Source organism: Drosophila tropicalis, unplaced genomic scaffold (assembly GCF_018151085.1).
Source record: "Drosophila tropicalis isolate 14030-0801.00 unplaced genomic scaffold, ASM1815108v1 contig_878, whole genome shotgun sequence".
Lineage (NCBI taxonomy): Eukaryota > Metazoa > Arthropoda > Insecta > Diptera > Drosophilidae > Drosophila > Drosophila tropicalis.
Window position 1 is genome coordinate 15745472 of NW_027173374.1, and position 18900 is coordinate 15764371.

Sequence of the window (18900 nt, forward strand, 5' to 3'; positions counted from 1 at the left end):
TTGTATGAATATTGCTTGTCGAATAAGAGGAAGTTATATCAGCTAAAGCCGATATTTCGAAAAGTCCATCAAATTAATTCGAGTCAACTTTCAGAAAAACTAATTTTTAATAATAATATATGTACATACATGTATGTGTATATACATGTAAAACAAGACAATTCAAGCTCCTGATCGTTACTACCATGAAAACCGACAAAATCTTATTTTAGAGATATGTGTAAGCGCTGTAGTTATCGAATCTTTTTTAAAACAGAATTAATTTGGTAAAGCAATTTCGAATCAATATTTGAACGATATTTTTAAATTGACCAACTCCATCTCAACAGCAAAATGAAGTATTCAAAACTTGATTTATTGCGCCACCCAAAAATACCAAAAATCGAAAAGTATCCAGCACTAAAAATATATCCAGTGTTGCTAAACTACTGCATGCGTTGTTTTTGTTTTATACGCTTAGAAAAATTTGGTAATAAATAAACATATTAATTCTTTTAAGCAGAAGCTCCTTGACCACCGGAAGTGGATTCGATAGGAACTAACGAACGTTTTTATTTAGTAACTGTTTTTAATGGCTCCATTTAAATAAGAATCACAGCATGTTAACTTTGTATTATGCGAGCGCCACTTTTTTGCAATCGTTCAGGATTCAAAAAGTTTGTAATAAAATTGCTGAGCACTTAGCCCAGCCGTCGAGCATTTCGTTTTATACATTACAACCGGGCAGCGACGATGGTTTCGGTAAGTCCGCCAAACCAGTTTATAAAGACCTGCATGTACTCCATGTACTCTAATAGATCCCACCTACGCCAGCTCAGAGCTGTGCGGCAATCGAAATGAGGCCAAGGTCACGGATATACTATGGCTAATGCGTAATCAACGGGGTTGCTGCTTACGCCCCATTCAAACTTTGGAAATCACTCCCTGGATTAGTTTCCCAGCAGCCCCAAGTTGGCTGCCATTTGATTACGCTGCCGATACTCTAACACCAGGTATTTCAAAATAAAAGGCGACGACCCATTTTTAAATGTGATAATGTTATATGATAATGTCAACTTTCTTTGCAATAAATTAGTGGCCAGTCCAACTGCGGAGTCGACGACACCAGTAAGGCCGAGAATTCTATTGTCTCAGGACAAATCTAAGCACATTCAATTGCTATTAGAGGCCAAAGTACAACAAACAATAAGCGAGGAAGATCCAAGCGCCACTGAAGCGTTGCCCGTTCGTGTAAGTTTTGTATTTAAATAAAACAAGAATATAATTAGGATCACATTAGAATAAGTTTCCATTATGAGTAAGTTTATATGTCAGTTCACCCCGCATTTCCTGTTTAATGAATATTGATTTATTGCAAGAGATTTGTCGAATTCATAATTCTATTGCCCCGCACATGTTCTGTTTCTACTTGCATGTCTGTTCTCCATTCCAATGTGGAATCTAATGTTAGTTGGAAGACTTTGGTAAGCTAATTGCATGGAAAATAGATTCTCACCTGGCGGTGCTCATTGAGACTGATCTGGAGCACTTTACGCAGTTGTTGATTACAACATTTTTAAAAAATAACTTGTGCATTAATGATCAACTGCCACTGATGAGGATTGAATGTAAGCTGAATCCTAATTAAACAATTAGAAAAACAAATTGTTAACAACACTTCTTTTCATTTGTGGCTTTGCAGCGGTCCAATTAAAGGGGCAACCTCAACCTTTTGAATTGTTGGCGAATCATCTCAAACGGCAATCCCGTAATTCAGCCAAACTCACTGAAGACAAATGGAAGAAGCATCTAGAGGATTTACGAGGCCTTAGTGTGCTGGCCCATCAGGCTACCGAATTTGAACAACAAAAAAACCGCACGGAAACCAAGCCAAAGGAAACCAAACCAGACTTGCTAGCCCATGAAGACCAAAATCAGACTCAGACCGAGGAAAACATCGAGTCACAGGACAAATGTACTGATGTGGTTAAAGCTGCAAAGACTGTTCAATCAATTTCACCTGTAGGTGGACAGGAAAAACTAGTCTTCAAATCTTTAACACCAAAGTCATCCGAATCGGCTGTACCTTTAATTGAAGTTTCCGCCAACGCAGCTGCTAAAAGTTTTTTGTCTTTTAAGCCGCAATCGCCACCTGCAGCGGCTCCAATTGCCACTTACTCTAGATCTACCTTAAAACGCCAAAAGCAGAGTCTTAGAAAAAGTAAGCCTCTTAATATTCTAGTCTACTCTGACAGTACTACTGGCCGGGAATCCACCTTGAACACACTGCAACAGCTTTTAGAGCGAAATGTATACACCATTTATCCCCTACTGCAGCAGCAGGCGTACCAAAAACATTGGCTCGACCAAACTGCCCTTCTAGTGGTATGCGGTTCTGTGACACCGGCTATTGGCCAAATTTTCGTTGACTATTTTCTACAAGGAGGGAAGGTCTTGAGCCTTTGTTCAGATATTTTACACATTGTTTTGCCCAATTATCGCACAGCTGAGGTGAGTTTTGACTGCGTCAACTGAATTTATTTAATTACGTTAATACAATTTCGCAAATAAGGTTCGCGAACATGAATTAGTTCAATTCTCCTATGACAAATGGCAAAGGGTTAAGATGATGCATCACATATTCTGCTATCAACCATCGCCTGTAAAAAAACACTTCTCCACCGATAGCGAAGAATCATCAAAATCGTCCTCAAATTCACGAAAACCGTAAGTCTGTTAATGAAAAGAAGGCTATTTTAAGAATGCTTTTTTTATTTGCATGTTACTGAAAAAAAGTATTTATTAAATGTAAGCACAGAGTGCATATATCATTCTTCATGTTATTTCGAAGTTAAAATTATCGGTCTAAAATATTTCTTTCTATCGACAATATTGAGCAATTAATTTTTTCCTCTTTATAAACTTACTGCTTTCCCTTTCGAATTTTCTAAAATCTTCTTGAATACAATTGAATACTTCTATGATTCTTCTTACTGGCTGATTTGTCCAATATGTATCGTCTCTGTGCCTGCCATTTTTTTACCTTTTATCTGTATGTACGTGTGCAACCTGTTACCTCTGTTATTTTCCACAACTATTACAAAACAAACCCCCAAACACAATACCAAAAATCGAACCGCCGCTTAGAGCTCTAGTATGTCCAAGGTCCACGGAACTCAAAGATCTGTCCGGCTATGAACACAGACTGGATGTCCAAGTGCTTGGATTTGAGGAGACATGGAACACACCAAGTCTTTTATTGGCGAATAGTTTGCAAAGTGGCGGAACTGCGGTCTTCTCACAGGTAGACATAATTTTATAGTTCATTTAATTCTTCATGCATTAGTATTTTATTGTGTTGACATTTGTAGGTTCATTTAGAGACAAATCCCATTGAATTTGAATCAGATGAACTGAAATTTGAAATACTAAAACAAAGTGATCGCACACGTCTGGAGATCTTTGCGGACATTTTGCAGAAGCATTTGGATGTACAGGTAGCAAAGGCGGTATCGGAACTGGATATAAAGTCCGGGAATCAACTCCGGAATTATCGCGGTGAAATCTATCAGCGGGCTTTTTTCCTAGGACGACACGAGGTTCGCTTTCAAATAGCTGTGTTATCTTGAATTTACATTAGTATTCTGATTTTAGTCGAAATTCGAGCTACTAGAAAAGCTAAGATTGCGTTGCTCTGGCGCGGATAATGTCATTGCTACGCCAAAATTGGCACTTAAGTTTTGCGGAAAAGATGAGACAGCCCCAATGCCAAACAACACGAACGTTTTGCCCATACTTATACATTCCTGTCCAGATGATTTCTCCACAGTGGATTACTTTGATGTGAGACACATATCGTAACTCTCAGTTGTACGCATTTATTTTTGTTTATACTTTTCCTGATGTGCAGCATCTGACAACGGAACATATTGGTCGTCTGGTAATCTATGCGCCTATCATCAGCAGTTCAATGCACGTTATTAACAATCTTGAACTAATCCATGGACTCGCTGTATTACCCCTGCGACAAACCGCAGGTGTGGGCCGTAGCCAGAATCAGGTAGAATTGCTATACGAAAGGAATAAAGTTGCATCATTTAGAGTTTTACTTTCAGTGGCTTAGTCCTTTAGGATGTGCCATGTTCTCGTTGCAACTCCATCTATCTATGGATTCATCTTTGGGTTCCCGTTTGCCACTGATACAGCATGTTATTGGGGCTGCCGTTGTGAATTCCTTGCGTAGTCATAAACTTTATAGGGTAAGTGATTCCGTCGAATGAAAGATAAGAAACGATGTATTACCAAAAGTAACGTGATATGCATAAAACTAATAGCCTCTGCGAAGTCATCCTTCTTCAATAGCCATTTTTAAAGTTAACTTAACTTTCGAGTGGGGCAAAAACAAAATAGAATTTGCATCATAAAGTAGCTTTCTTTTTTTTTGGTTTGTAGGAATAAGTTTTATTTGACATTTTGCTTAAATTGTTTAAGTTTTACTGCAAAATTCAACGCACTTTGCTATATATTGGATAATACATGACGCCAAATGTATATATGAATATATATGTACATATATGTACATCTTAAAATAGATGGCGCTTAAACTTAATTAACAATTTTTGAAATTGCTCACCTGATTTGAGTTTACATTTAAGAGTTTCTTTTTTGTCTTTTTGAAAGTTAACCTTTTTTGTTTAAGCATATTTATTATATGTCTATATATATATATATATATATATATATATATATGCAGTTTAAAATTTGTTTGGCTATAATTTGATTTTTCATGCTTTTAATTATTTACAATTTGTGACAAATTTTACACAACAACAATGAATTTATATTTTTTTATATTCTATAACATGGTAATTTTACTAGACTTTATATCTATATATGTATTTATATATATATGGTTGAAAAGAACTCAGATCTAGAATACCGACTCCGCGGATCGTGATAGATTTACCGGATGCGAGGGACTTCGTGCCAAACGTTTCTTGGGCAAAAGCTCAAGCAATGAAAGCAAGCGAGCAAATTCGGGCCGATGTTCCTTTTCATAGGTCCAACATAGCATCAAAAGATCCTTAACGTCTCTTCCCGACTGAAGATTAGCCAGAGATTGTTTCATGCCACGACCCACTTGCCAGATAATGGATTCAGGCGGCTGATCCTTAAATGTGAATTCACCGCATATCAATTCATACCACACTGTGCCAAAGGAATAGACATCCGAATAGGGTGTAAACTCTAAACACTCTCCAGCTGTAGGCTTACGGGCAGGTAAAGCCCGTATTAATTCCGGGGCCAAATAACACAACCAGTTATGTGGCACACCCAGCCCCATATCACAGTATAATAGTTTTGTAGAGCTAAAGAGACCAAAATCCGTGATGATCACTTTGCCATTTTCGATAAAAATGTTTTTTGTGCGTAGATCCTTGTGAATAATGTCGCGAGCATGGAGATATCCCATTCCTTGCGCAATCTGTTGGGCAATTAACAAAATGCGATTCATAGGAAACTTCTCTTTCCTTTGATGTATGTACGTGTACAAAGTATTGCCCTTGCAAAGAGAGGTGACAATGGCCAAATTTGGTGGATTCATGCAGGCACCCATAAAAAGAACCAAGTTTTCGTGTCGCGTCTTTTTAAAATTGGCCACCTCCATGCGAAATGTTTCAAGCATTTGCTCATCCTGCAAGTAGTCCTCATTAAGTAATTTGACAGCCACATCCCCATGCCACAACGCACGGTGAACAGTGCCAAAGCGACCTTGACCAATTTGTTCAAGGACGCGCAAGTCCCCATAGGGTATGTCCCATTCCTTTAAAGATATGGAATTTTGGCGCCATTGACCGGAATCTCCGTCCTCAGTGGAGTCAACCCTTACGGGAGTGCGATCTGAATCTGTACTAGTGCTGGCACTTCCTGAAAGCGACACTGTAGTGGTCTTATCGCTATCATTTGACTTGTGCGTGTCCGTGTATTCCGAAGTGAAAGGCAATCGCTTGTCCACACCAGCAGTGCTCAATTTCCGCGGAAAAAAACTGGTAATGGTCGACGATGAGGACGTAGTGGATGCATTGGAAGCTTGACTATTGATTAGAGTCTGGCTATTGTGGAGAAGATGTTGGTGACCGTTCGTCGAATTATTATTGTTATGGTTATTGCTTTGCTGCTGAGGGTTGTTGTTGCCATTGGAGTAGGAGGTGGTGCAAGAGATGGATGGGGGAAAATTCGTACCAGCTGTACTGATGGAGCTTTCAGACGTGAGATCCTCGCTGTTTGTTAACAAAGTTTCCACTTGATTACTACTCGTAATGGTAACATTGGGAAAATAAAATTGACTTTTAGTCTGATTATGGGTCAAAGGGGTCGATCCGCTTTGATCACGTTCCCTCTCACGTTGGCGTTCTTGATCCCTCTCCCGCTGCTGAAACAATGCTGGACTGCTGGGAGTGGAGCTGGTGCAGCTCGAGCTTGGTGAACTGCTATCACCACAAATCTGCTGCTGCTGTTTATTCACCATTGGTGATCCTTTACTATGGACATGTGGCAATGTTGCAGAATAACCAACTTGTTCTTTACGTTGACGAAATTCATCCACATATCCCTTCGGCAGTCCACACGATGGAGGAACGTGCGGTCCACACCGAAAGTGACAAATGTATTTGCAGTCGGTGCACTTTAGATAAGGGGGAAACAATTGCTTCTGGCACAATGTACAGTGACCCAATAATCCAAAACCTTTGCTAAAGCGATGCTTAATGGCATGACCCATCCCTACATGTCCAACACCGGCACCTACTCCGACACCAGGCGAAGAGCAAGGTACTTGCAGAACATTGGAGGAACTCGAAGAGCTTGTTGCATCCGCACAGATGTCCGTACTGCTTGCTGAGCTATGGCTGTCGGGACTAGGATCGGTGTGTAGACGAGTTCGTGGCAGCAAATCATCTGCAAAACCTGCTGTACCAGTTTCTAGCAAAGTTGTCTGATGCTTTTTAGCAGGGGGCGGGGTTTTCCGACTTCTCTGTGGAGTACCATTTAAGCTGCCACCGCCTCCTCCAGTTATACCGCTTAAACTAGGCGTAAAGGGCGAGTTAGGTGGAGAGGGCGTTAGAATTAATGTCAATTGAGAGCCTTGTCGGCTGCTGGAACTTAGCTCTTCAGGAGCTGCTTGTATTGTAGAGGTAGTAGATGTAGAGGTACTTCCCCCGCCACCACTTTTTGCGCCTTTGTTTCTATGATGAAGTCGCGGCGAGGCTGTAACCAGACCCAAACCTGAGACAGGCCCTATGCTTCCACGGTGATGTGTTTGTAGTCTGTCCCAAGAGTCCCAATGCCATTGTTCGGGATCACCGATACCCGCCGCTGAAGCAGCTGACCCGTCTTCAAGAGTCTCCATGCATTTTCGTAGATTCTGCATGGCCCTGGTCAGTCGACGTATCTCTTCCTCCCGTTGCTGATTTTCAGAATGCTCGTCCAAAATTTCCTTTAACTCTTCATCACTCATTTTTAACGTTTCCTCTAGGGACTTCACCTTGCTCAATATTATATTGAGAGTCTCCTGGCATAAACCAACCACACGCAGCCATTGCCTTAATTCGTTTCCAGTGGCATCGTGGTGGGGCAACAAACCATTAGCTGGTATTCGCTCGTTCAAACGAATCTTGGTTATTAGCAGTTCAGAGAAGAAACGCACCAGCTTCGACTCCAAACAGCGAATCTCCTGCTGTGTCAACATGGAACTAGTGGCACACTGCGTTCGCAGACCTTCCAAATGGTTGGCGGAGAGATCAATCATATCCTGAATAATATCCAGATTCCTGTCCGTCGTGTCAACTCCTGTATCCTGAGTAATGCTGCTACTGCAGCTGCTCATTTTGTCGATTCTGTTGTCTCGCTTCGAATTGATTTTTTCCACGCACTCACAGCAGGCCAGCGAAGCCGCACCGCATTATCTCTTTTTCGGTCTCGTTTACTAGGACCACCTTTAAACGACCGCAGAAACAGGAATTGCAGCCACTTTTTGGCAGTGCAAATTTTCCCAACTATTCTTTTATGAACTATTTATTTTGTTGGCTGCTGTTGTTGCTTTAGTTTCAATGATTTTTCTCTACACCTCTGTTGTGTTGTTGTTAGAGCTGGTAAGCAATCGGTAAGACAATCGATTACATCGATGTTTTTCGTATCTGCGGAAACAGCATCGATGACTTTAATTATTTGAACTGTTTATTTATTATTTCTAGGTTCTTGACGTAGCTTTAAAATGGCCAAACGATGTTTATGCCAATGGAGATACTAAAATAGGTGGGCTTATTGTAAATACAACTCTTTTGGGCTCACAAGCAATTGTGAACATAGGCTGTGGAATCAATTTGAACAACTCAAATCCAACAGTCTGTATTAACGACATGATTAAAGAATTTAATGAGCGATCGGTGGAAAAACTGCCTTTACTAAAATACGAAGAGTTTATTGCCTTGATCTTTAATGAAATCGAGCGGCTTTTGGCAGATGTTCAAAACGGTGACTTTGAGAGTTTTTATACCCTCTATTACTCTCTGTGGCTGCATAGGTAAGCAGAATAATTTAAATAAACATAAGCTAAGCTTACAATGTTTCTTTTCAGTGACCAAATTGTTAAGATTTGCTTGATTACGAACGAAAAAGAAATAGAGGCCCAAATTATTGGCATTGATGCATTTGGCTTCTTAAGAGTTAAATTACCTAACGGCAAAGAGGAAACTGTACAACCAGATGGGAATAGCTTTGATATGTTAAAGGGATTGATAGTACCCAAATACAAATAGTTAGTGCAAAAAAGGAATGCCAAATTTTCGCCGCATGGCTCACGCGTTCGTTCCAACTGAAGTTAAATATAACTTGAGTATCTAGCAAAATTATTGAGCTAATCGGTTTGACAAACTAATACACTGCCTAATTATTGATTTTCATGTTGCTTAAGAATAATGTTTGCTATATAACCAAAAATGTTTTATATAAAGTGTTTTACGTAAGCCATATTTGATTATATTTTAACTAATCCATCTCTACTATCCATCTCTGCTATTATTATTAATATTCAAATAAAAGACACCTCAATAACGATTGCGGGGGTATTTTCTCGGTGCGATACACTATATCGATAACCACTCTGTTGTCAAATTTTCGACCACTCCATGCAGATAGAAATTTGTATAAGATTTTTTATTGAATTCTACCGTCAAAATTTCACGACGTCGCTGGAAAAATATTTGCAGGATGACATTGGTGGGACTGGCTGCGCGAAAGCTAGCACAAAAACAAAGGTAAACCTATTTTTTGAAATCGACGAGAAAAACCGAAATGCTGACCCCCTTCTTTACAGGACAGAAAAATTGGCGGCCGCCTTTCCTAATGGGATACGTTGTCAAAAGTGTCTACAAAAAGGACATTGGAGCTACGAATGTCGCGAAAAACGGAAATATGTTCATCGTAGTTCACGCACCAAACAGTTAAAAAAACATCTGACCCAAAAAGAGGCAAATAAGATTGAAGCGACAACGGCAGACGAGACCCAGGATGGGATCAGTTGTCAGAATAAAAAGGTCAAACGGCGACGCAAACGCCAGACTTCCTCTTCGTCATCATCATCTTCCTCTTCAGCCTCATCAAGTTCATCAAAAAGCAGCTCTGGCAGTAGTTCTAGTTCTGGCTCTACAGATACGGATTCCAGCGATTCTACCTCGGACTCACAAGATGATAGCTCATCCGAAGAAGACGGGTCGGCTGGGGACTCATCCAGCGGTGGCTCAAGCAGCGATACTGACAGCGATGATGCCCACAAGAAAACAAAGAAACGTCGTGAGAGTTCAAATGAATCAGAGGACATAGGCGCTGCAGATTAAAGTGTTTTATTCACGACGATACAATATTATCATACATTTGCATAGTTTTAGTTTAGTTTAATTTTGTCTTAATTTAAAAATGACAAGGACGTATTTTGAATTACATTTTTGTTCTAATTAGTAAGCCAAGTTTGTTCACAAACTTGCGTGTCTAATCTGAGTCCTGTTCAACATCGTAATCTTGTAATCTATTAACAAACATTTCAAGATCAATTTCTTGTCGATTGATATCTGCTTGCTTAGATACTGGCGGATTGACTTTGGCCTTGGGTTGATCATATAAAGTAATATCCAAAGAATTATTAGTTGGAAATTGAGAATTGGTTTCGTGTTTACATTGAAGAGAATGTTGCAAAGACAACGATTTCAGATGGAGCTCTTCCACCTAAACAAAGAGACAAACTTTTTTTTATTAAGCATCAGCAATACATGTATGTATGTGTGTGTATTTTTTTTACCTTTAAAGAGTTCAGAGCTTCCTGTATTACTGGCAAGACCTTCACTAGTTTCTTTTCAACTGCGTATAGTTCAGTTTGCTCTTTTGCCAATGCACGGTTTGTTTGTAACATTTTTTTTTTTTTTACACTAATATGCCAGATGACGTCTGTGATGCCAACATATCGGAAATTGATAGAAAAGTTGGCTTTTTTTTAAATAAAAACTGGAAGACAACTCTGCAAATGGTATCAAGCAAAATCATCTCTAATAGCTCACAACAGCTGTGATAAAAAATAAATCAAAATAAATCAAAAAGCGAAAAGTAATACGAAGAGGCGGAAATAGCATCCTTAAGCACAATAAGTTAATCAACACCGATGTCGGGACGCTGATTAAGTTACAGTGAAGCACAGAAAGTCATAAACACACACATTAAATAACATTCATTGGCCAACCCACTTGAGATTTTTGCATATCTAATGGATGAAGAGATTGTCAGAGGAACGTCACGGACACGCTTTATGACTCCGGAAGAGTTGTCCATGCAAGCAGTTTGCAAACAGCTGTATCGTAATCACATTTTTCGCGGATTTTATGTGGAACGTTGCTTTGTGCAGCAAATTGGAGACTATAGAGATGTTATAGCCCTGGAGCGTGGGGAGCGCGAGCTGGAAAAGTTGCTATCAAAAAGCGCTGCTCAGTTGCAAATCTTTTATCAACGAATTGTACCCAGAATGTGGATTGGCATTAGTTGCATAACAAATAGGCAGCAACAAAGCCAACTGGAAACCTGTATCTTGACCGAGCTAACTGACCTGGCCTTTGGCGAATATTGGTTTTGCATACGAACATTGCGCTTTCGAGATGAGGAAGTTCAATTTAAAATCAAAATGGTGAGACCTGTGGACTTCCAAGAATCAACACGTTCTCGGAATTCGCTGCCCTCTATCAGTGGCAGGATACTTACAGACAGAACAGAGCATATGGCTAAGAAGAACGAACAGGTTGATAACGTCCCAGCTAACAAATCAGAAAGTTATTCTGAAATTGGTCTCTCCGACTTCGCTGCCCTGCTGAGAAATTGGGGGGGAATCCGTTAAGGTCACCCTCTATGATTTTATGGCCAACGATGTAAACAAACACAACTTTGTCTGTGTTATTCGATTTCTAGTACTGGCTTTAGTTGGTTTCGTGGGCGGGTTAGCCATGGGGCTTCGTTTTATCGGCATTTTCGCGGTTCGTTTCCTATATGAGCTGAGCCGCCTCACTCACACAGCAACACCCATTGTATTTAAATTAATAGAGTTCATGAACAAGTTAGTAGGAGGATTTTTTATTTTATTAACTATGGTTTGGAAGGATTTGGTGGTGAATCGTGGTAAAAAGCCTCCACTTGACGAGAATCAGCATCTTCCAAGACTGACCTATGAACCTTCAAGGTTCGAGCCTCGTCATCAGCGTAGTCCTCATTACAATTCAATTAGCAATTTTCAATAAAGTTGTTACGGTGATTTATTTGTATATTTAAAATTGTAGGTAAAACATAAACTTCAGTAAAATGAAATGTATTTATTATTCTTTGGGGTGGTTAATTTATTGTATGTAATATTTTCGCTAATAAATGAAACGAAAGAAAAGTTTTGGTGAGGAATACGTCTGATATAAATAAAAATTCTTGTACTTTTACTTGCAATTTTCATTGTTTCTATGTTAATTGCTAATATTTTCAAAATGAGAGATAATTTCATAAATGTCCGTAAAAGTCGTAAAGGATTAGAGATTACCAAAATTAAATGCTGTTTATGGCGCAATTAGAGTTTTATTTTTAACACTCGTTAAAGGCTAAAACTAGCCTTAAAAAGCTAATATGCCAGTACTAACTGAGTCAGTGCTGCGCTAGATTTCAGTAAAGCGAATAATAACAAAAATAATGTTAAAATTGAGTTAAAATTGTCAAACAAACATTTTAGTCGCAACAAAATTACGCTGCACATGTACAAATATAAAAAACCGGCAGCCACCCACGAAACCCAGGGCCACCAAAACAAATAGACAGACGAAAAAAAAACAATTTTGCATCTTAACATCAAGTCTTGTTAATCCAACTCTAAATGGTGGGAATACTGGTGCAGGTTTTCAAATGGGACAAACGGTGGCAACTATTGCATAAATGTGATTTGATCTTTAAGAGGAATATTAAGAAGCAAGTGGTCTATCCTACGAAGTAAGTTGCTGCTGCCTTCTCCATGTTTGAGGGTGGGTTTTGTTTACAACTTGCATAACATTTCTCAATGATATTGTTAGACTTGCAGAGGTTGGGCGGCTGGTGGATGCCAAAGAAGGTAAATATGAGACCGGACAATTGTTCCTGCATCGGATCTTTGGCTATCGTGGCGTCATATTGTTTCCCTGGACGGCTCGCGTCTATGACAGGGACTTCCACAGTCCGGGCAAGATAGCATCGGTGGCGGTTAATACTTCACAGCCTCAGGACCAGCAGCGTTCTAAAGAAGCAACTGTTAGAATAAAGCCACCAGTGGGTGGTAATGATTCGATGAACCCTATACCCACGGCGCAGTTAACAAGCAGCGATTTATCTTCGGAGACTACGAACCTAGGAGTTTCATCGGCATCTAGTTCCACCTCCTCAAACCAAGTAGATGCCAAAGATATAAAGGGCAAAGTGCACACGTTTTATCAAGTCCTCATAGATACCCGAGATTGTCCGCATATTGTGAGTAAAATAAACATTCGACATTCTTTTCGCTAATGTCTGTCTTGTCAGCGCGCCCAAACCGAGGCAGTGACATTTCTGGGTAATCAGGATTCCAATCGAAGTCTATATGCCATACCTGGCTTAGATTATGTAGCCCATGATGATATTATGCCCTATAATTCAACTGAAAAACATCCGCTGCAGCACGAGCTTTTTGACAAGTTCCTTACCTACACGCCAGACCAAGATCCCCCATTTGTGAGTCAAGATACATTAAAGGCCTGGCAAGAGAAAAATCATCCCTGGCTGGATATGAGCGATGTCCACAAAGAGACAACTGAAAATGTTAGGGTCACTGTGATACCCTTTTATATGGGATGCCGGGAGACGCCAGCTAGCTCGGTGTACTGGGTATGTAAACTCACAACTATTATACAATTTTGACTAATTGCTATTCGGTTTTATTTTAAGTGGCGTTATTGCATTCGCCTAGAGAATCTCGGTGATTTGAGTGTCCAGCTGAGAGAACGCCATTGGCGCATTTTCTCTCTTTCAGGTACCCTGGAAACGGTGCGCGGTCGCGGTGTAGTGGGCCAGGAGCCCATTTTAAGTCCTAGATTGCCTGCTTTTCAATACAGCAGTCATGTCAGCTTGCAAGCGCCCAGTGGCCATATGTGGGGTACATTTCGCTTGGAGAGGGAAGATGGCTATTCATTTGATTGCAAAATTCCTCCCTTCTCGTTGGAAAGCAAACCAGATGATATGCCACCACCATCAGCAACAACTCCTGCAGGATCAGGTGATGACGATAAAAAACGTGGCGAGGATAGTGACTAACGTTACAGATGGAGAATGCAATAAGGACGAGGCTTGTTGTTTACAGCATAGATAAATGATTTTACCAGACAAACCAAACAAATATTTCTCCTCAATGAAAGAAATTGTACATGTGTTTAGTGCAAATTATAATTAAAATAATTAACAAAACGATTAGGACAGGGAAACAATTTTATAAATCCCTATCCCAGCCTCACATTTTTCGTCTCTACATGAAGACTAAAATCGAACGTCCGGCGATTGTCGTGTAAATCAAAAAGTGTTTGCAATGCGTCAATCGCAGCCATTTCCTTAGCCGTTTGCACAGTTTCACCAAATCCTTTGCCTAACATTTGCCGATTGGAATATATGCCCACTTGGTAAGCGGCCAGAACTGTGTTTTTTCCACAATCTCCTTGTAGACGAGGCTCGGGTTCACTCCATTGTCGCTGCTGACAAGCGTCCTTAAGTAATTTAAAGGGCTCCACTGGTGTCCATATCTCCAGTAAATCCTTTTGATTTAGTTGCGTGCATATAAAGTCCCTTATAAAAACAAATGCACGTTCAACACCACTGGAATCGGAGAGTGCTCCAATCACTGCCTTTAAAGAGTTTGCCAAAATCTCATCGCTAGGCGGATATTCTGAGGAATAAATCAGGTCAGTGCTACCTAAATGCCTGGATACATTGGCCAAAGTCTCTGTGCTTAAAAGATAGTTTGCTAGAGCTTCCAGCCCTTCTTCGGGAATCTTAGGTAAAGATTGCTTTAGATAAGCTTCCACATAAGCGGCGACTAAATGGCCCCCTTTTTCAGCTAGGTAAGCATTATGCGCGATTTTCAGATCCTCTTCCTCTATTCCGAATTTCCTTTGACGTTCTTCTTCCTTGTGGGCATATGAGGGATCCGTAAAGGCTTGCTGTAACACTGGCAATTCAAAATTCTCGCTTAATCTCTTGCCGAAAGAATATAATTCCGATCGATAGTTCCATTCCACATATCCAGACCGAGGCTCTGCTATTCGGGGACCCTTTTTCTGTTGTCGGTGGGCTAATTCACGTAACGTTGGAGCAACCCAGCGCTTAATCTGACGGCGTGTTTTTCCTAAAAAAATTCCGTCTTATAAATAAGCTTCTTGAAAGAGACTAAAAGTGTTTACCTGTTTGCGATTGTGCCTGAATCCGACCAGCCAACAAGCCGACCGCTAAACTGCGTAAAAAGGACATTGCAATCTTCAGAAATTATATATCTCCCAGTTAAATAAATTTATACGTAGTGATGCCAGATGCAGCAATAGTGCTGCCAAATTACTATTAAAAATGCCATCTCTAACATATCGTTCAGCACAGACTAGCGATAAAAATCGAAGAGGACGCCATCGCCATCTGTGTTTGTATGCATTAAAAAAGGAATGAAAATTTCGGTTGTATAAAAAGGAATTGGTGTCTTTAAAGCGTTTGAGATCCACCACAGTTATGGCTTTACAAACATATGGCGATAAGCCGGTGGCTTTTCAATTGGAGGAGGGAGGTGAATATTACTATGTTGGATCGGAGGTGGGAAATTATATGCGGCACTTTCGCGGAATACTGTACAAGAAATACCCTGGAATGACACGTATAGTGCTGTCTAATGAAGAACGCAAACGTCTGGCAGATTCGGGCTTAAGTTCACATATCCTAGCTAGCTCTGTTTCTCTTTTAAGAGCAGTTGAAGTGGACGATATTATGGCCGGCAATGATGAAAAGTAGGCTATTGCACATTGTAATTTTTATTTTAAAAATTATTAAAATTGATTCGCCATTCCTCTAGATACCGAGCAGTTTCCGTTAACACATCAGACACTCCAGTTGCCCGGGAAAGCAAATCGAAGAAGCAGCCGCAGTACGTTCCAACTATGCCCAATTCGAGTCATTTGGATGCTGTGCCACAAGCAACCCCAATCAATCGAAATCGGGTGCATACCAAGAAAGTACGTACCTTTCCAATGTGTTTTGATGACACTGATCCTACGGCCAGTTTGGAAAATGCTGCTCAGAAAGAATGTCTGGTTCCAATCCGCCTAGATATGGAATTGGAAGGCCAGAAATTACGGGACACCTTCACTTGGAATAAAAATGAAAGCATGATCACTCCAGAGCAATTCGCCGAAGTCTTGTGTGATGATTTAGACTTGAACCCGCTGCCGTTTGTGCCTGCTATAGCCCAGGCCATAAGGCAGCAGATCGAAGCTTTTCCAAATGATCCGCCTATTCTTGAGGAGAGTTGCGATCAGCGGGTAATAGTCAAACTTAATATACATGTGGGGAACACCTCCCTTGTTGATCAGGTCGAATGGGATATGTCAGAAAAGAACAATAATCCAGAGGAATTTGCTATTAAGCTGTGCTCCGAGTTAGGACTAGGGGGAGAGTTTGTCACGGCCATAGCTTATAGCATTCGCGGTCAATTGTCGTGGCACTGTCGCACTTATGCATTTAGCGAGGCTCCATTGTCTACCATAGACATACCCTTCCGTGTAGCCGATGCAGATGCATGGGCTCCATTCTTAGAGACACTTACAGACGCAGAAATGGAAAAGAAAATTCGAGATCAGGATCGCAACACACGGCGTATGCGACGTCTGGCCAACACGACAACAGGCTGGTGAGCACCAATCTTGAGTAAAACAATATTATAATCCTCCCAATCATCTGAATAATAAACAATATTTGTATGTCTGTCTTTGTCTGGAAACTTTTTAATTTTTTTATAATTATTTTACTTATTTCTAGTCCTAAACTAAAACATTAATAATAACATTTAAACAGAAGCTTATATACTATGTATGTATATTCAATGCAGTAATAATTGGATTCTTTGTGCATTATATATATCTTTTTAGTGAAGAAAAAAAGAGTAATTGTTATACACTCTAAAGCAAGTTTAAACTGTACAAGATACAATTATTCTTAATCTTTTTATCATTAATCTAAGTTTCTGGTGTTACCGCATCGGCTTTATCCTGATCTTGATCCCCATCATAGAATTCATTTTTGTTTTCCACCAATTTATCATCATCTGCCTGGGACATACGCACATCTGGATCCGAATTCTCTTCTTTCTGCACCTGCCTGATTTCTTCCATGTCGACATCGGGTGGAGTCTGTACCATTTGTACACTGGGTGAGTGTTGACACATTTTTAGATTCTCAAACACATGCTTGACAATTAGCTCCAGGTATTGCTTTGAATTAGCATTATCCTGCCGGGAATTAATCTCTGGATGCAAAGTAAAGTCGGGAGCAAAAAAGTCGTAATATTCTGTGGGTGGCAAATCATTGGCAATATCTTGATCAACCAACAGTGAGGTTTCATGTGTCCAACAGCGGGCCACATTCCGCAAGGTGTAGCCGCCACCACCGACTACTAGAGTCGGAACATTGAGTTCCTTTACGAATTTAACACATTCGCCATGACCTCGAGTACTGAGCGAGAAGCAGCCTAGTCGATCGCCGGCTAAGGAATCCGCTCCACATTGCAACACAATAGCTGTTGGTCGATAGAAATCCATTATGGCCGAAATGATGGGCTTAAAAACCTGAAAGTAGCTCTGATCATCGATCCCCTCTTTAAGGGGAACATTCACACTATAATAGCGACCGGATTCGGCACCAAGTTCGTACATATCCCCGGTGCCGGGAAAGAAATAATTCCCATACTTATGAAACGAGGCCGTCATAACCCGATCCGTTAAATAAAACGCCTCCTGCACTCCATCCCCGTGATGCACGTCAATGTCAATGTACAGGACGCGCGGATGGTATTTTAACAGCTCCAGAATGCCAATGACAATATCGTTGACATAGCAAAAGCCAGATGCCTCGAATTTCTTAGCATGATGAAGACCACCAGACCAATTGATGCATATATCACTGTGGTTATGATTTAATTTTTGGGCTCCCTCCAGGGACGCTCCGGTATACATAGCGCAAAAGTCAAAGAGGCCATCAAACACTGGGCAATCCTCGCCCACACTGAAATGGGCCAAATATTTGGTGTACGCCACAGCTGTAGGAAGGCAAGACAATTAGAGTGCAAACAAATGAAACGAAGGGAATACTGCAAACTTACAATTGCATTGGATATTTTGGGGCGTAACCTGCTGTAAATAGGCTATGTACTCATCGCTATGAAAGCGCAGCATGTCCTGGGCACTAGCTCTGGAATTATTATTGTTTTTAAATAAATGCCTCCTCTCGACTCTTCCCCCTACTCACTTGTATGGCCGGTATATCTTCATCTTCTTGTCTAATCCATAGTTCATAACTAAACTGTGGGTTACAGCCAAACGCTGCGGCTTCATCGGATGCCCAGCTCCATAATGAAAATTACCGACATCGGCGTTGTAGAAGTATGAAACTCGCCGGTCGACCGTCATTCTGTAGTTGTACTTTATCCTTGCCGATTCTTACCAACTAAATTTCAATTGTCGTCTAAGGCTACCCCAGGTGGCAATAAATATGTTTTTGCATATAAAACAATTAGCAAAACAACAACAATAAATAACAATCGCCGAGTCGTGTCGAGCTCGCCAAATAGCATGCCTAATTTGTTTAATTTGCCAATTGCTCCACTCTCAGATGTCCCTAAATATACCAAATACTAATAATTGTGTGCGGGGTGTCTCCAAATTCCGTTCTTAAACTTATTTTAAGCAATATTTTCTATTAATTTAATAAGACAATAGAAAATATTTTTGTTAAATGGTTGCGGGGGTGTAAACCAGAGCTGCCAGCTTATTTTATTATTACTTTGTCTACTCCGATCCAAATTCGAACCACCTCACGAAGCAATCGAATAATCGCTTAGCGAAATCGATAATTCTCTAGTTTGTGAATTCGCTCGGCGAAATTGAAAATCGTCGAAGTGTGTTTATTTTTGAATCTCCGCGCATTTAAAACTCACTCAACATTAAAAATAATAAATTCCTCTATCACGAGAATTTTACAACCAGCTACTTAACTCCAATGAAATAAAATATGTAAAATGTAAAATATGTTAAATTTAGGAAAACATTG

At 40.3% G+C, this 18900-nt stretch overlaps 9 protein-coding genes across 11 annotated transcripts; 5 read left to right on the top strand and 4 right to left on the bottom strand.

Moving 5' to 3' along the window:
• Positions 1-425: 425 nt before the first annotated feature.
• On the top strand, positions 426-9090 carry Hcs (holocarboxylase synthetase-like protein). Of its 3 annotated transcripts, none has more exons than XM_068301390.1 (13): positions 426-741; positions 798-992; positions 1076-1230; positions 1451-1607; positions 1682-2490; positions 2552-2706; positions 3127-3283; positions 3351-3578; positions 3634-3822; positions 3890-4039; positions 4095-4238; positions 8232-8560; positions 8615-9090. In XM_068301390.1, exons 1-13 carry the CDS (start codon positions 600-602, stop codon positions 8793-8795), a joined length of 2991 nt encoding a protein of 996 aa, XP_068157491.1. In that variant the 5' UTR covers positions 426-599; the 3' UTR covers positions 8796-9090. The 3 variants fall into 3 exon arrangements, with proteins under 3 accessions (XP_068157491.1, XP_068157493.1, XP_068157492.1); XM_068301392.1 differs by having other exon boundaries at positions 4185-4238; XM_068301391.1 differs by having other exon boundaries at positions 3145-3283.
• ksr (kinase suppressor of ras) lies at positions 4755-8124 on the bottom strand. The gene has a single exon (XM_068301393.1). It carries the CDS (start codon positions 7862-7864, stop codon positions 4910-4912), a length of 2955 nt encoding a protein of 984 aa, XP_068157494.1. The 5' UTR covers positions 7865-8124; the 3' UTR covers positions 4755-4909.
• A 43-nt stretch (positions 9091-9133) lies between the features above and the next one.
• On the top strand, positions 9134-10192 carry LOC137585600 (zinc finger CCHC domain-containing protein 10). Its single transcript, XM_068301433.1, has 2 exons — positions 9134-9293; positions 9353-10192. Exons 1-2 carry the CDS (start codon positions 9247-9249, stop codon positions 9870-9872), a joined length of 567 nt encoding a protein of 188 aa, XP_068157534.1. The 5' UTR covers positions 9134-9246; the 3' UTR covers positions 9873-10192.
• LOC137585612 (uncharacterized) lies at positions 9863-10483 on the bottom strand. Its single transcript, XM_068301448.1, has 2 exons — positions 10331-10483; positions 9863-10257 (listed from the first exon to the last, which is right to left on the bottom strand). Exons 1-2 carry the CDS (start codon positions 10439-10441, stop codon positions 10024-10026), a joined length of 345 nt encoding a protein of 114 aa, XP_068157549.1. The 5' UTR covers positions 10442-10483; the 3' UTR covers positions 9863-10023.
• Positions 10484-10533: 50 nt separating this feature from the next.
• On the top strand, positions 10534-12042 carry LOC137585594 (uncharacterized). The gene is given in 2 exon segments (XM_068301426.1): positions 10534-11395; positions 11397-12042. Coding segments are annotated over 2 exon segments (1017 nt in total). The 5' UTR covers positions 10534-10789; the 3' UTR covers positions 11808-12042.
• Positions 12043-12181: 139 nt separating this feature from the next.
• Positions 12182-14016, top strand: POLDIP2 (DNA polymerase delta interacting protein 2). The gene is made up of 4 exons (XM_068301419.1): positions 12182-12534; positions 12615-13044; positions 13096-13437; positions 13498-14016. Exons 1-4 carry the CDS (start codon positions 12422-12424, stop codon positions 13861-13863), a joined length of 1251 nt encoding a protein of 416 aa, XP_068157520.1. The 5' UTR covers positions 12182-12421; the 3' UTR covers positions 13864-14016.
• On the bottom strand, positions 13975-15144 carry mRpL44 (mitochondrial ribosomal protein L44). Its single transcript, XM_068301429.1, has 2 exons — positions 15000-15144; positions 13975-14944 (listed from the first exon to the last, which is right to left on the bottom strand). Exons 1-2 carry the CDS (start codon positions 15064-15066, stop codon positions 14046-14048), a joined length of 966 nt encoding a protein of 321 aa, XP_068157530.1. The 5' UTR covers positions 15067-15144; the 3' UTR covers positions 13975-14045.
• A 55-nt stretch (positions 15145-15199) lies between these two features.
• On the top strand, positions 15200-16576 carry Snr1 (SWI/SNF related, matrix associated, actin dependent regulator of chromatin, subfamily b, member 1). Its single transcript, XM_068301420.1, has 2 exons — positions 15200-15587; positions 15653-16576. Exons 1-2 carry the CDS (start codon positions 15316-15318, stop codon positions 16488-16490), a joined length of 1110 nt encoding a protein of 369 aa, XP_068157521.1. The 5' UTR covers positions 15200-15315; the 3' UTR covers positions 16491-16576.
• HDAC3 (histone deacetylase 3) lies at positions 16551-18637 on the bottom strand. The gene is made up of 3 exons (XM_068301417.1): positions 18100-18637; positions 17954-18042; positions 16551-17890 (listed from the first exon to the last, which is right to left on the bottom strand). Exons 1-3 carry the CDS (start codon positions 18258-18260, stop codon positions 16812-16814), a joined length of 1329 nt encoding a protein of 442 aa, XP_068157518.1. The 5' UTR covers positions 18261-18637; the 3' UTR covers positions 16551-16811.
• Between the last annotated feature and the right edge of the window lie 263 nt (positions 18638-18900).

Excerpts from the sequence above, each read along its gene's own strand:
- Snr1 (XM_068301420.1), top strand. The coding sequence starts at position 15,316 with ATGGCTTTACAAACATATGGCGATAAGCCGGTGGCTTTTCAATTGGAG. Across the intron at positions 15,588-15,652 it reads ATGGCCGGCAATGATGAAAA|ATACCGAGCAGTTTCCGTTA; the intron begins GTAGGCTATTGC and ends CCATTCCTCTAG.
- HDAC3 (XM_068301417.1), bottom strand. The coding sequence starts at position 18,260 with ATGACGGTCGACCGGCGAGTTTCATACTTCTACAACGCCGATGTCGGT. Across the intron at positions 18,043-18,099 it reads AAGATATACCGGCCATACAA|AGCTAGTGCCCAGGACATGC; the intron begins GTGAGTAGGGGG and ends TAATAATTCCAG. Across the intron at positions 17,891-17,953 it reads CCAAAATATCCAATGCAATT|CTGTGGCGTACACCAAATAT; the intron begins GTAAGTTTGCAG and ends GCCTTCCTACAG.
- Hcs (XM_068301390.1), top strand. The coding sequence starts at position 600 with ATGTTAACTTTGTATTATGCGAGCGCCACTTTTTTGCAATCGTTCAGG. Across the intron at positions 3,579-3,633 it reads TTTTCCTAGGACGACACGAG|TCGAAATTCGAGCTACTAGA; the intron begins GTTCGCTTTCAA and ends TTCTGATTTTAG. Across the intron at positions 3,823-3,889 it reads CCACAGTGGATTACTTTGAT|CATCTGACAACGGAACATAT; the intron begins GTGAGACACATA and ends CCTGATGTGCAG.
- LOC137585600 (XM_068301433.1), top strand. The coding sequence starts at position 9,247 with ATGACATTGGTGGGACTGGCTGCGCGAAAGCTAGCACAAAAACAAAG. Across the intron at positions 9,294-9,352 it reads AAGCTAGCACAAAAACAAAG|GACAGAAAAATTGGCGGCCG; the intron begins GTAAACCTATTT and ends CCTTCTTTACAG.
- ksr (XM_068301393.1), bottom strand. The coding sequence starts at position 7,864 with ATGAGCAGCTGCAGTAGCAGCATTACTCAGGATACAGGAGTTGACACG.
- POLDIP2 (XM_068301419.1), top strand. The coding sequence starts at position 12,422 with ATGGTGGGAATACTGGTGCAGGTTTTCAAATGGGACAAACGGTGGCAA. Across the intron at positions 12,535-12,614 it reads CAAGTGGTCTATCCTACGAA|ACTTGCAGAGGTTGGGCGGC; the intron begins GTAAGTTGCTGC and ends TGATATTGTTAG. Across the intron at positions 13,438-13,497 it reads CAGCTAGCTCGGTGTACTGG|TGGCGTTATTGCATTCGCCT; the intron begins GTATGTAAACTC and ends TTTTATTTTAAG.
- LOC137585612 (XM_068301448.1), bottom strand. The coding sequence starts at position 10,441 with ATGTTACAAACAAACCGTGCATTGGCAAAAGAGCAAACTGAACTATAC. Across the intron at positions 10,258-10,330 it reads AAGCTCTGAACTCTTTAAAG|GTGGAAGAGCTCCATCTGAA; the intron begins GTAAAAAAAATA and ends CTCTTTGTTTAG.
- mRpL44 (XM_068301429.1), bottom strand. The coding sequence starts at position 15,066 with ATGTCCTTTTTACGCAGTTTAGCGGTCGGCTTGTTGGCTGGTCGGATT. Across the intron at positions 14,945-14,999 it reads TCAGGCACAATCGCAAACAG|GAAAAACACGCCGTCAGATT; the intron begins GTAAACACTTTT and ends GAATTTTTTTAG.